General features: G+C 33.1%; 1 protein-coding gene across 1 annotated transcript; it reads left to right on the top strand.

The window, feature by feature from the left end:
- Positions 1-7,637: 7,637 nt before the first annotated feature.
- Positions 7,638-9,844, top strand: LOC100807532 (probable NAD(P)H dehydrogenase (quinone) FQR1-like 2). The gene is made up of 2 exons (XM_003537515.5): positions 7,638-8,445; positions 9,391-9,844. The coding sequence occupies exons 1-2, from the start codon at positions 7,883-7,885 to the stop codon at positions 9,617-9,619; spliced, it is 792 nt and encodes a 263-aa protein (XP_003537563.1). The 5' UTR covers positions 7,638-7,882; the 3' UTR covers positions 9,620-9,844.
- The last annotated feature ends 5,964 nt before the right edge of the window (positions 9,845-15,808 follow it).

Below are 15,808 nucleotides of genomic sequence, written 5' to 3'. Positions count from 1 at the left end.
GGGAAAGTTGGGATTATTGTAATGGTGGGTACAATAGACATATTTGTTTTGAGTAAAATAAGATAAGGTGAGATTGCAAAGCAGGAAGGATGCTTCCTCAAGTTTACTAGAGAGTTTATAACTGGATTTAAAGTAAAGATATAAAGGTCGTAATAAAGGATAAGGATGAAGGTGCATAGAGCATGGTCAGCAGTGAAAAAAGGAAACAAAGAGAGAGAGACGGAGAGATTCGCTCCTAAGTTATTTATATATTATATTCTTCAAGGCAGATCAAGTTGATTTTGTGATTAATTAATTTGGCATTTGTTTAATTAAAGAATATGGATAATATAGGCCAAAGAATATGCGCGTGGCACGGACGGGATTCAATTCCCTTGGTTATGCTTTTGAGTTGTTTTCTCAGTCTAATAATTTTGACTTTAACTAAACTACTCAATCAACTTAAAATAAAAAAAAAAGGGGCTTAAACAAGTGGGTGTCATGTTTATCCCGACACCTACAACCCTTGCTTCCCATCTCCCTACTTTCAATTAGTTTGGAGATGTGGTATCCTAATCAAGATTTTCAGTCACACACCCTGGCTAATCAAAGTGCATTCCCTTGATTATGGAATATCATATATGCTTAAAGTCACTTAAATTAAAGCATATTTGGATGCACCCCGGATCTGAACAAATTAAATCTAATAATAATGAGTTAGTCCCCATCTGTTTAATTTCCCACCTCTTTCTTTTCGTAAAGAAACACGATTCAGTATTATAGTGGTCCCGCTTTAATGAATTTTTTTTGTTTTAGCATGCATGGACAAATCAGATATCCTAGATATAAACCTCAAACATATGACCCATATATGTGTAACAATTTTTACGGGCAACATTTTATTAACACTTAGTCTATACCACCTTTTGAGTGATCAATACACATCACAATTCTTATAGAAATTAATACTATTGAGCCAAAAAAACACGTCATTTGGTCCCTCAATCACCACCATGCTTGCACGTAACTGATAGTAGTATATTATATTTCTAATCATCAGGAACCTCCCAACTCTCAAGCCGTAATTAATTAATTAATATGTTCTCATTTAATTTCAACGTGTTATCAAACACATAGTCACATATATATGGAACCTGTTGTTCCTCTTTATGCCTCCCCATCATGCACACACATATGAATAATGATATTATGACAAGGATATATGCATGTGAACAATGTTATCATCCACGCGGTCAATTTTGTTTGTGTTGTATGCGCCACACACAGTGGACTTCCATGTTTCCCTCCTTCCAGACTAATCCATTTCACGTTTTAGCCTCTAAATACGTGCTTAATTAATTTAATGTCAGTAGGTATCTTTTTTTTTTTCTACTCCAGGCATGGTTTGTGCAATTGAACGAGTTTCCTTCTATCATTCTTTTATTAAAAGTTTTTTAGCTATAGACCTAGTTTTCAACAACCCCTGAATTGCGCCATAATTTGGGCCATTATCTAGTTTTCGGTTACTTATGACTTAGGTTAATCGAGCTCTAACTTCAACATTAATTAAGGGACAGTGGCTCATACAGTGACACGCAACAGAGCCAATCACCCCCTTAACGCATGAACCTAAGCAGTGTCATTGGTTCACGACCAAACAAATGTTTATGTCAGCGCGTGCCTTTGTGTTAGAGAAAGTAACTCGCAAATCGCAATCAACTAAACCCACCCCCATTGGTGAAAGATGCAAAGGTAAGGTAGTATAGTCAAATACTAGAAGAAAAAGAAAGGAAAAGAAATTAAGGGCCGGGCTTTCAATTGGAAGGCAAAAGCCCTAGCTAGTCGCTTTCCTAAAAAAGCTACACATTTAACTATGAAACACACACATGCAAACATAAAGGCTGAATTATTCCCTATACTTAAAAGCAAGAAATCTCCACACAGCTAAGTCAGTATCTTCGAGAGAGTTGTATATATAATAATCAAAGATTCTAGCTAGCTATCACTTGATTATTTAACTTTTTTAATTAGTCCCTTAATTAATTGCGACTAAAGAAGGAGCAAACGTACGAAACCTGGCAGGTGGACTAGTGGGGATGTGGCGTTTCTTCGTCCTTCGATTCCAATTGATTTCACACCCTTTAAGGGATTCCAAGCTGGCTGTCTTTAATTTCATTCTGTAAACTACCACTGGGTTAAGCACATGGTTGCCACTGATGTTGTTGTTATCTAATCCACAATGCTTTCATCATAACCATGTCTTTAAATTGTTATTATCATCATAGTGAACCAAAAAATCTTTACATTGCATTCAAATATGAGAAAATTAATGTGACCGCAATTGCAATCGTATTATGTGATTGTGAAATGTTAAAATATTTTGATGTTTTTGTTGTAATTGTCATTGCGGACTGCAATTTAAAACTAGTCCAAAAAATAAAGAATTAATTAAAAGACGATGCTATATATGGGACATGCGTTGGGCACAAAAAATAGCCGATTGTCCATCCAACAGATATGGAATCTCGGGGCTAAAGAAGATCAATACTTTGATTGATTTCTCAGGTGTCCTTTGATCCCAAGACAACTAATTAAACAAGACTTCTCACCCCTTCTTTCTTGTACTATTTTATTTTAGCTTTGCGTGATGCATCGCAATGTTTCGTGGTCCTTGTGCTCACGTTATGGCTCTTTTGTTTTGTTGTGGCTCGGGTTCTTGGATATATAGTATGTGGACCAGCGACCCAATGTGTTTTTTAATAGGTTAATATTAGTTGTTAGAATATTAATATTGAACTCCCAACTTTTTGTCCTTTCTTCTCTCTTAGCCAATGACCCGGTGTTACTAGCTTGAAGCCTTGAATTGAAACAATATATTAAACGGTTCTAGTTCTATGTGAATGAACTACATATATAGTGTGCTTAATTGACTTCCATAGGAACTTTAGAGGTAAATTTGGACTGGCTAACTAGTATAAAATTAAATCGGGATCAGCGACGACATGACGATGCAAGTATAATTTTTATATCCTTCATGGTTTTTTATGGTTAAGAAATCATAAATAAGGAACACATGCATGCAATTAGCAAAATAAAAACTCTTTACTTCTTTGACTAGAAACCACCCCCCACACACACACACACAAAAAGAAGGAAACTAAGAACCTATGTACGCCACGGTAACAGAGCAAGTCATGTAAGACTTTTCCTCTGTTTAGTGCAATGCGTGGAACACATGCATGTGGACATATATTCTATATATGCAGACTTTTTAAGGAAATACGTGAAGGTGAGACTTTGAAACGGATAGGGTAATAACTAATATATAGGGGATCAGACAACGTAGGATAAGGTCACAGCGTTATGATATAGTCGTACCGAAAATAAGCAAGTAATTAGGGCCCAAATACAATGTTTCTAAATTATGTAAATCAATCCCCACACACACAAAAAAAAAAACCATCAAATAATTTTGGCGACGATAAAAATCAATCCCCACTGATTGTATTATGCTAACTTCTTCATAGTTTGGGTGCATATGGATGCATTTTAACTATGGATTTTGCAAAAATATAGATCCAACGGTGGAAGTAAATTACAAATGTAGCCCCAATATAATGTTAACGTAGTAATTCCTTTAACATATATATCTGTGAAAACATTAAGAAGCTTTGGGGAGCTGACAAGGGGGTGGTGGCATGTGCATTTGTTATAAATGTAGCAACGACCGCATGCAACAAATGCAGGAATGGAGGTACCGCAGCTTTAAATAGGTCTCTAGTAAAGGAATGAAGGAAGAGCATGTGTACAAGTTGGGGGTGTATGAATTGAAGGTGGTAATTCCACGAGGGTTATCCATAATGATGGCTGGTGGGGTGCAAGTGCAATCGCATGGTTCATAACTATCAACGTTGTGGGTTGACAATGGAGGTAGAATAAAAAATGTGAAGGAAGTTCATATATGCATGCGCGGGTTAATTGTTCACATGTTGTTTAATCACAATGATCTGTACGTAGCTTAATGGTACGTACTACGTAACAGTGGTTTTCTTATTTAGTCTCTATAAACAGATTTGCTGTGTGGTAGGAGACTTTGGCACACGAATTGCACAACGCATCCCGCACTTAAAAATAAAATAGAAAATGGATGCAATGTATATACCGTTATAAATAGGTTGTTGGAATGGATTCCATCGTCTCCTTAGACAAGAATATTTGTGGGTGAAAAAAAATGTAGTTGTAACAATAGATTTCTCTAAAAGTGATCCAATCATATTTTTCAATAAAAATTAATTATTAAAAAAATGAATAAATATTTCACACTAATATTATAATAACAAAAAGAAAAAATGTTATATATACTCTTTATGTGCGGCACAAATTTTATCTTTACTTTCATATCATTTTCCTCCCAAAACATATGATATATTTAAAATTAGTTTCTCACGAAATATTTTTAGAAACCTTTTTTACTATAAAATACATTTTGTAAATATATTAAATAAAAAATTTTAATTACTCTTTTGGTTTTTTTATAGTTACGACAACTTTTTTTTTAATCTATATAATCTAAAGTGAGTATAAATAAAGCAAGCAACCCCAATAAGAAAATTGATCAACAATCAATATATATATATATATATATATATATATATATATATATATATATATATATATATCTACAAAAGTCGTGCCCAACAAAATAATATTTAACCAAATAATCTATTAAAAAATCCAACAAAAACAAACTCAATTCAACTAATCAATTCAGACCAACTCGATCCTTAGCCTGACAAGTTAGTGGATTATGTGAGTTGAATTATACGAGATGAACAATTAAATCATATAATTTAACCCAGTTCATTTTAATAAAGTATATAGATGAATCCGAAGAATTTAACTCATTTTATCATCCCTTTCCGTTCATTAAAAAGGATATGGTTTAATTTTTCTTTATCCACAAATTAGATAAATTACTTTATGAAAATTATTCACAGAAATTGAATACATTTTTCTAGTGTTCAGGTTTTTTCGTCAGAACTGATTATTATTATATTTAAGTGCTGGTTGGGGGTATAAATATATATGTCTGATATTTATATTTTATACTGAATGACTACATTAGCTCTGTTGTTATTTCGTATTTGGGCCTTGACAGACCTAAAATGGGTACCAGACTACCAGGCCCCGCCAGAGAAAATAAGTTTTGCTGGCTGACCTTCCCCAAAAAACCAATTGTGGGCCTCAGTTCGGCTGTTACAAATTCAACTTCAATTATTGGCTAAGTTCCATGCCTGAATCAACTTCAATTAATCAAAGAATACTGTTAAGAATAATATATATATTGTGACTTTGTGACTCTTACATGTGTTTATCATCAATTTTTTTTTTTGAAGAATGTATTTATCGTCATACTTCATGTGCTTGTAGATACGTATATTTAAAATATTTTGAATGATGAAACTATTTCACTCAACTCGTAGCACACAAAGGGATAGATTAGGTGAAGTCTTGGTGTATTACCTGCTGGCTTATACAAGTTAGCATGTGAAATCTACGAGTTGAATGTCTATTTATGGACTAGTAGACCATTCTGTATAATTTTTTTAAAAGAATAAAATATTCAATTACTAATCCTGTAAATCAAGTATATATTTCATATAGAATATATATGAAATAAGCATGCATGCGGATACGGTATAGGAAAAATGTTGAACCATTTACATTTATGCAAAGCTATATGAATTAGACTGTGTTTAGATGATAAAAAAAAAATCATGCGTTTTTTTTGTAAAAAAAATAATGTAAAATAAATTAAATAATGATAAATATCTTATTCTTAAATGAAAACTAAGAGATGTCACAAATACCTCATTCTTTAGTGAAAAGTAAATGAATCTTAATAAATAATATATTTTTAAGAGTACGTTTTTTTTATTTAAAAAAGAGTACGATTTTAAAGAGGATTGGGGGTCAAAGTTTTCTATTTTAAAATTAATAGAGTGACATAAAGTTTGAGTCTTGCTAAAGAACTTTTTATTGATATTATATCCATTTAAAAATGATAGGATGATATATTTTTATATATTTCAATAAAATAAAAATATTTTCACTTTTTAAAATATTGTCCTAAGTATACTGATTAGTATTTATCATAAAGTTTATAAAGATTAATTAAACATTTTTTGTGTGTGAAAGATGAGCTAAAGCTTCAAACCAATATATTAAAATTCTCTAGGAAACCAGTATCATTTACATTCGCTTACAAACAATTAATAACAAATAGCTTAATGTGTAATATTATCACTAGCCATTTGACTTGATAAAAAACTAAAACTATTAGAAATAGAATGTCAAACAATTATGAAAGAATGGGATCTAAGTCTTGAACTTTTAAAAAAATTGTCTGTAAAATAATAGCACAAAGCGCAACAAGAAGAAAAAACAACCACATCCCTCGAAGGAAAAGCTATAATGGCAAAATCAACCTAAAAAGAAAAGGCTTATGAAATCGGGCACAAAATTAAAAATCGTATCACTTTTTTTTTTTAAAAAAGAACTTGATATATGTTTTTCAAGTACATTACTGCACTAATTTGTCTCCTTCCAAATGTGATGTTTAAAAACTTGCTGACAAGATGTAGCCAACTGTCGAATTTGATCCACCAGGTGGAAAGTTGGATGCCTAAACAAGCAAATAGAAGAGATGGGTTGAATAACCGCTTAAAAATTTGTGTGAAGTCGCCAGAGTTTACTAGAAGCATACCTTAAGAACATTCCATTTTTCAACTATTGTGATTAAGAAGGAACTTAATCTATTTAAATAAAATTAATTAATTTTTTTTCATACTATTGATATCCTTTAACATGATCTTTCTTTTCAATCCTTGTGGAAATACACTCCTTCAAATGGTAATAACTTATTTAATTTTAAACACTCGTTATATTTAAATTTTCGATCTATTTTAATATATTCATTAAAAAAATTGGCAACCGTTTATATAATAGGTATTCCAACTTCGAGTATGACTGGTTTTTGACTATATGGAAAAGATAAATAAACTAAGATTTATCACTAAGATAAACACTACCTAACTCGACTACTACAAGAGAGAGAGAGGTTTAATATAACTAGGTTGATTAGATTAGAAGCTAATAAGAAAAAAACTACAAGTGTATTATACTATAATATTTTGAAAACAACAGATTATTGAAAAAGTTGGTGCATAGTAAATGAAGCATACGTATAAGCACAAAAATCTCAACATACTAACGCGAATTTGTCAAAAATCAAAACTGTCTTCAGTGGAGGATTTGTAGGCATTCAAATTCGTCAGTTGCTTCTAGAAGTTACAATTGCCATTCTCACGTCGTCCATAATAACCATTTAGTGTTAATTAAAACAACTCAACGCATCGCCTCACACAACACAAGAGAACTCGTTTATTTTCCTTTTCCTTTTCTGCAAATAATCTAATAATAAATTAATCTCTAAATTTTATAATTTAATATTAAATAAATTCTTAAAAAATATAATTTATTAATAATTGATCTTTAAACATTAAACCTTAATAAATAAATAAAAAAAGATCAATAATATGTCACCACTTCACATGGGACAAAGGAAAGAAATAAAGTTAAGCCATGGTGGTATAATGTATAGTGTGAGAGTGGGATGCAAGAAAGGAAGGCATTGACGTCGTCGTTTTGATTAGGTTGGAGGGAGTGGGTATTAGAACGAAGCGAGGAGTGACATCAGCAATCATGCGAAGATACTCAAAACAAACTCTGAACTCTTTCTCTCTCTCTCAGTCTCACCACTGAAATTCTGAACTTGGATGCTTCCATTCCCTCTCTCTTTCCGTTCCCAAAATTATTATTCCATATTCCCGATTTGCCCTTGATGGGGAAAGGAGGCGGCTGCGTTCCCAGCAAGAAGAAGCCCCCGCCGGTCGCCGACGATGCTCCCGCTCCCACGCCGCCGCCGATCTCGCCTCCGGATAACGCCCACGCCCGCAAACCCGACGCTCCAGCGCAAGTAGCGCGTGAAGCAGCGTCGTCGTCGTCGTCGCTTCCGGGCGGTGCGAGATTGAAGGTCTTCGTCGTGTTCTATTCGATGTACGGACACGTGGAGGGGCTGGCAAAAAGGTTGAAGAAAGGCGTGGACGGTGTGGAGGGTGTGGAAGGGGTTCTGTATAGGGTTCCGGAGACATTGCCGATTGAGGTGCTGAATCAGATGAGGGCGCCGCCCAAGGACGACGCCATACCGGAGATTACGGCGGCGGAGTTAACGGCCGCCGATGGGGTCTTGTTCGGGTTTCCGACGAGGTACGGGTCGATGGCGGCGCAAATGAAGGCTTTCTTTGACTCCACGGGGCATTTGTGGAAGGAGCAGAAGCTTGCGGGGAAACCCGCTGGGTTCTTTGTTAGCACTGGAACTCAAGGAGGAGGCCAAGAAACTACTGCGTAAGATTTCTTTTTCTTTTTTCTTTCTTGTTAGATTCTATGATTTGTGAATGTCGGTTGAATTTGGACTTTATTTGGTGGCATGCATTGTTCTTTATTTGACAGATTGTGTGTACGAATGTGTTAGTAGAATCTCTTTCTCTGCATTGTTTTAGAATTCCATTAGATTTAACTTGGAATTCGTGCAATGCATTTTGAACGCACATGCTCTTAATTGATGTCCCACACATTGATTTGATTGTTGATAAATACTGCGTCGTTGTTTTTATTTACTGAAGAGGGAGAAAGCGTGTTAATGTTTATTGCTATTGCTTAATATGATTGCCTGGGATGTTGATTTCCAAGATGAATGAAGCATTTGCAAACGCCATAGCAAATTACTTAATAGACCATAATACAATTAGCTATGCAAGTTTTATGCATTTGATTATTTTTGGTCTTAATTGATGTTAAGAGAGAGCTTTCTTCGGGTGTTTCAGACTGTTATCTCTGGCTTCACTTGCTTTAATTGATGAATTGTGTGATTTAAGAAAAAGAAAATTCCAATGTATTCTTGAGTTTGATACATATAGCATCTAGATTACCAACCTTGTGAATTTTAAGTTACAATGTCTTGGATTATATATAGAGATGGTTATATAAAGTTCAGGGTATAATATGCTGAGCTAGTGAGCTTGTTAAGGGATAACCACATTTTTTTGTAAGACAGAATCTTCGCTCCTTTGAAGGGATGTTCTTTTATGTTGATAAAGTAACTATAATGTATATCAGACAAGCAAATAAGCCAAAATTGAATGAGTAATTTATAGAAGTGCATGTCTGCAGTTCAGAAACAAAGACTTATTTAGTTTATATTACACTTGATGATGGAAATTGGAACGGTCTCTTAGACAATACTGCTTGGAAACCAATATCGAAAACTTAGTTTTGTGGTTTTTATTGCAGTTGGACGGCAATCACTCAGCTGGTGCATCATGGAATGCTTTTTGTTCCTGTTGGATATACATTTGGACCCGGAATGTTCAAGCTGGATGACATTAGAGGTGGTACTCCATATGGTGCAGGAGTGTTTGCCGGTGACGGCACAAGAGAGCCAAGTGAAACAGAGATGGCTCTTGCAGAGCATCAGGGCAAGTATATGGCTATTGTAGTCAAGAAGCTCGCCCAGTCATGAATGGTGTTTTCTTCATTTCATTCTATTCTTGTTGATCATCTGTATTTTTTTACCGTTCTTTTTTGTCAAAATTGGTTCTGGCATTTTACCATTGCATTGTGATGAGGAATGGAAGCTCTGTTACACTATTTTAATTGATTCTGTTGGGTTTGGGGGTTCTGCATTGTTTCCGGAAGGTTTAGATGTTGATAAATTTTCGTCTAATAATAATTGTGAATTTTTGTATCTTCGTGTGTTCGTTTCTTCTTTGTTTGCCTTTACACATGATTATGAATATGTAACATGACTTGGATAATAAAATGAATTTCTCAGCTTTGATTTTGTTTACACACTTCTAATATATAAATTTTATTCAACTTAATTTTATATATATATATATATATATATTCTGATTATGGTCCTGTTAGATATGAAGTAGTTATTATTCAAAGTGGTGATTAGCTTTTGTTGGGGTCTCCAGCACACACAAGATAAGTATGTCTCGCTTAACATAATTTATTTCATTTATTATTTATGTTGGTTGACTTAATTATATATATATATATATTTCCTATAACTTCTTATTTTTAGTGTTTATAATTTTGTCTTCAATTTTATCAAAAAGTTTATGCATACAACATAAAATACTAGATACAAAGTCTATACATAAAAAGTCCATACATCCAACATAAAATACTAAATTCCTAAAAGTACAAAACAAGTTTGTACAAAAATCAACCGTATCTGTGTCCCTTGATACGTGCAGTCGTGCACCCAGATGCCGCACCTTCTTGTACAACCGTCAATGTTTTGTTTAGGAGGTCATGATCATCTATTCTCTTACAGTGGGTTTAGTTTAGAGGAAAAAAATAGAAATAAGATAAAATTTTCAATTAAAGTAGAATAGAAGAGATGAGTTTCACAGATGAAGTACATAATTTTGTTGTGTATTTTGATATGATGAAATCACCTTTATGTTAAATCTATAATTGAGTGTGTTTGGATGAGTATTTATAAAATTAATTTTGAAGTGGTATTATTCATGTGAGATATTTTATTTTAAAATTAAGTTAAAAGTAAATTTATTATAAAATTTTAGATTTAACGTAAAAATTACTAAAATTTTTTTTAATCTAAAATTAATTTTAAATTTTTTTCAACATGAAAAAGTATATCAAAAATAAATTGTAAACTCAGAATCAATCTTGGAACATCCAACCAAACATGCATTGAAATGGGAACGGGAAGGGAGTGTAAGGAATAAATGGAGGGTACAAACGTCTTTTTTCTTGTTTTTGGAAAAACGGGGATGTGAATAGAATACTATGGAGTTCGGTGGCGGATCCAAATACAAAAAAATATAAAATGAGTGAATAGGCAATTTAGTTCCTGAGATTGTACTTATTTTACATATTAGTCCTTACCTTAATATTAAATTCAAAATAGTCTCTATCTTTGCATAAGTGTTGCAAAATAGTTCTTCCGTTAAATTTTAAAATAACGTCGTTAGTGAGGTCAATTTTAGTGCCACGTGGACTATCCACGTGACACTAAAGGATGACGTGGCATGACACGTGGACGTGCTTGATGTCACGTCATTTGATGATAACAAAACGAGTAAATAGACAATTTAGTCCCTAACTTTGTACCCCTGTTGCATATTAGTCCCTAACTTAATGAAAAATTCAAAATAGTTCCTATCTTTTACATAAGTATTGCAAAATAGTCCTTCCGTTAAATTTTAAAGTAATGTTGTTAGTAAGTTCAATTTTAGTGTCACGTCATTTGATGATGATAGAATGAGTGACTTCTTCAAATTTGATGGTTTTAAACCAATTGAGGCATATATACGAAAAAGAACTCACACACACTTGCACAAATAAAAAGAACCAAAAATCCACTACAACAACCTTATCTCTGTAGCTGTCAACACCAATGGGCGAGGTCTGCATAACCATTCTCTTTTCCTCTTTTTTTTACTTCAATTACCATCAATGTATCATTCTGGGTTCTGATTTTTTTTTTTTGTGTTTTGAATAGGAAGAGAAAAAACCAGAGGAAAACAAAGTGGAGGAAAAAAAAGCAAATGAAGAAGAAAAGAAAGAAGAAGAGAAAAAAACCAGAGGAATCAAAAGATGACAAGAAATTCAAGGAGGAATCTGCGCTGCAAAAAATCGTGCTAGGCACAACCTTTGCAATGCATGGACACTTTAAGCATGATTTCTGGCATCTTTTAAGTTAGGGACTATTTTGCAACACTTATGCAAAAGATAGAGACTATTTTGAATTTTTCATTAAGTTAGAGACTAATATGCAACAGGGGTACAAAGTCAGGGACTAAATTACCTATTTACTCGTTTTGTTATCATCAAATGACGTGGCATCAGGCACGTCCACGTGCCATGCCACATCATCCTTTAGTGCCACGTGGATAATCCACGTGGCACTAAAATTGACCTCACTAACGGCGTTACTTTAGAACTTAACGGAAAGACTATTTTGCAACACTTATTCAAAGATAAGGACTATTTTGAATTTAATATTAAGTTAGGGACTAATATGTAAAATAGGTACAATCTCAGGGACTAAATTGTCTATTCACTCAATATAAAATATAAGAGTTTATTTATGATTTTCAGTTTAACAAAACTTTTATTGGTGAATTTAAAAAAGGAGGGGTGGAAGGGCACCCCCTAGGGCACTATAATGGGGTTAGAATAGCAACTGCCACAATGTAGGTCCTGTATGTAAATTGTAAGCCGATCAGAGTTACTTATTAGTTATTACTTGTCAACTTGTTGTGACTCAAAAGTGAAACCTGCACTGTACGTGGCGGCGAGACTGAGAAAACAGAACAAAACACATTTTCTGCGTTCATGTCTTTTATATTTCTCCGACAAAATAATTGCTCAGTAGCAAGATATTTATCTATGACTTTAATAGTTGTACAGTGTAAAATAATCTGATCTAATGTGGGCCTGGATTGGTGGTGTATACGGCATAATCATTCTGAATATAATCCGATGAAAGTTACTTGTTGTGAGAAAACAGAGCAATACAAAATGGAAGACACCTTTCTACGTTGAGGTCTTTGATGCTTTCTCACTCTCCGCACTTAGCAATTTTGGGTCATATAAATGAGTTAGAGTGAATATTTTATTAGTCAAAACATTAAATGATCTTATCAATATAAAATTATGCAAGGAAATATATGTTATGAAACACTAACTCTATATATCACAAGAGAAAATTTATAGAAAATAAAATAAATCTCTCTACATTTAGAAGCATTTAGCTTCGATTGAGTATGGAATACAACGGGTTTCATTCATAGTAATTGTTGGAAAATAAAACCAAAATGAAGGAAAATAAATATGAAGAAGATGCATAGTCTTGAATTAAATAACAAAATAACAATAACAAATTAAATTTAATTGATAGCACATAAATAATGCATTATATCATACAATGAGCACAAGGAAAAATTAAATCAAGGGAAAGAATTAAATAGCCTGGGTTGAAGCGCGTAAACGCTATCCTTAGAGAGAAAACGCCCCCACTGCACGGGTAAGAAATTCTGATTGCGCTCCTCTCCCAAGATACGACAACCCGTTGGTTCCGATCGTGTGCAGCGAAAGGATCCCCGAACCTTATGAACACCAATGCTCTTGCTCTCACAAAAATTAAGTTTTGTATAGGAAAAGAAAGAGATAAATTTTTGGCAGAAAGAAACCAGAGCTCTCAGTCTGTCATTTTTAGAAAAGAGGAGATAGATATATATAGGCATTTTGCAACAACAAAATATGACCGTTAGAAATATGACCGTTGGAAAACCAACATACAGTTGTCACAACAAATATAACAAACTAGTTTGACTCATTAAAACAAAATCTTAAGAGAATCTAAAATAAATATTATTTTATAAAATAGAATTAATATATATTTATAAATTTTAAATTAAAACACAAATATTTACCAACATTCCCCCACATAATTTAAAATTTTAAAGTATATTTTCTAAAAGATAATTTGTATAAAAACATAAGAGAAAGAGCATGTGATATTGTATTTCGGTATAAGGAACCTTCCGGGTTTGAGCCTTATACCTAGTGTTTATGAACTTCCATCCGAGAAAAATGTAGTGACTTGATTGTCTTGAACTACATATTCTTTAACCAGACTTTAGTACACAACCCCTACAATATTGGCGTTCAATTAGGTTCTAATCAGTGGTAGCGCGTTACACGGCCTTGCGCTTGTATCTTGTTTCGTGAGTGTCCTTCAGAGATTAGCCCATATCTCACAGTGGCGGCCCCACCACCACACTCACTAGGTGAATCCTCAAAGAGTGAGTTGTGACCCTCACCCCTACAATAATTGTCATCGGATTCATTAAGAGGTATTTTGTTTTTTTTTTTTTATCAAAAATACACATATATAAATACCTCAACCTTAATATTGCCACAATTTATAATACACCTCGTCATAGGAATGAGAAACGGAACAGCTCCGTCAAATTTCATTTTGGTGTACTTTAGTCAACAAACAATTTCGTTGTTACCCGTTGAACTCCATTCATGGGATCACCAATCACACGGAGACGGGTGTCCATTGTTGTAACTAAATAATGGGCTTTAATCCCATTCCCCTCGACGACTCAAGTACTTGTTGACGTGTCAACCCTTTTGTAAGCGGATCCGCAATATTATTTTCTGACCTGACAAAGTCAAGAGAAATGACACCATGAGAAATCAAATTTCTGATAGACTTATGTCTCACTCTTAAGTGTCTTCTTTTTTCATTAAAATTTTTGCTAGTAACTTTAGATATAGCAACTTGACTATCACAATGCATTGGAATTGGAGGTATAGGCTTATTCAACAATGGTAGATCACATAACAAATTTTTAAGAAACTCAGCCTCACTAGTAGCAGTATCTAAAGCAATAATTTCTGCTTCCATAGTAGAACGTGAAATAATAGTTTGTTTAGCAGATTTTCATGATACTGCACCACCAGCTAAAGTAAAAACATAACCACTTGTTGATTTTGTTTCATCAGAATCAGAAATCCAATTTGCATCACTAAACCCCTCAATTATTGCAGGAAAACATGTATAATGAATGCCATAATTGATGGTTCCTTTTAAGTATCTAAAAACTCTTTCTAATGCAATCCAATGAGAATGATCAGGATTATTAGTATACCTTCCTAATCTACCAACTGCATATACAATGTCAGGCCTAGAGAAGTTTGTCAAATGCAACAAAGAACCGATAATTTGAGAATATTTATGTGAAGAAATTCCTTTACCCAAATTTTTCTTTAGCTTGATGGATGAGTCATAAGGAGTAGAAACAGGTTTCACATCAAAATAATTAAACTTCTTCAACAGCTTTTCAACATACTAAGATTGGGTAAAAGTCATGTCATCATTTTTCTTTATAAGCTTAATACCCAAAATCACATCTACACAACCAAGGTCTTTCATACCAAAATTTCTAAACAAGAAAAATTTCACATCATTTATGAAATACATATTATTACCAAATATCAATATGTCATCCAGATACAAACATAAAATGACGCATCCATTATCATCAAATTGTTTCACATACACACATTTATCACTATCATTAATTTGAAAATCATACAAAAGAATAACTTAATCAAACTTTTGTGTCAATGCTTTGGAGTTTGTTTCAAACCATACAAAGATTTAATAATTTATTTTTCAAGAAAAAATATTTTCAAAGAAAGTCACATCTCTAGACTCCATAATAGTACCATTAGAAATTTTAGATACTTCTGAATTAATAACTAAGAATCTATAAGTAGTATTATGTAAAAAATATCCAACAAAATATAATTAATATTTTTTTTTTCAATTTTCCTTTTCTTATTAATAGGGATATTAACCTTTACTAGACACCCCCACACTTTAAGATATTTCAGATTTAGTTCTTTTTTTTCTCCATAGCTCATAAAGATTTTTTTAATTTTTTTTATAAGGTACTCTATTAAGAATACGACTAACAAAATATAAAACTTCACGTTTATGTTTTAGGCTTCGAGCAAAATTAGTCCACGAAGGAGGCAATTTTGAAATCATGAAAGCCACAAGCATAATGTCAGGCAAAACAATTCCTTTCAATTTCATGTCATAAATAATGTTTTCAAATTCATGGATCTGATCTGAAATAGATTTTTC

Source organism: Glycine max, chromosome 11 (genome assembly GCF_000004515.6).
Source record: "Glycine max cultivar Williams 82 chromosome 11, Glycine_max_v4.0, whole genome shotgun sequence".
Classification (NCBI taxonomy): Eukaryota; Viridiplantae; Streptophyta; class Magnoliopsida; order Fabales; family Fabaceae; genus Glycine; species Glycine max.
Note: the sequence above shows the minus strand (reverse complement) of the source record. Positions and strands in the feature narration are given on the sequence as shown.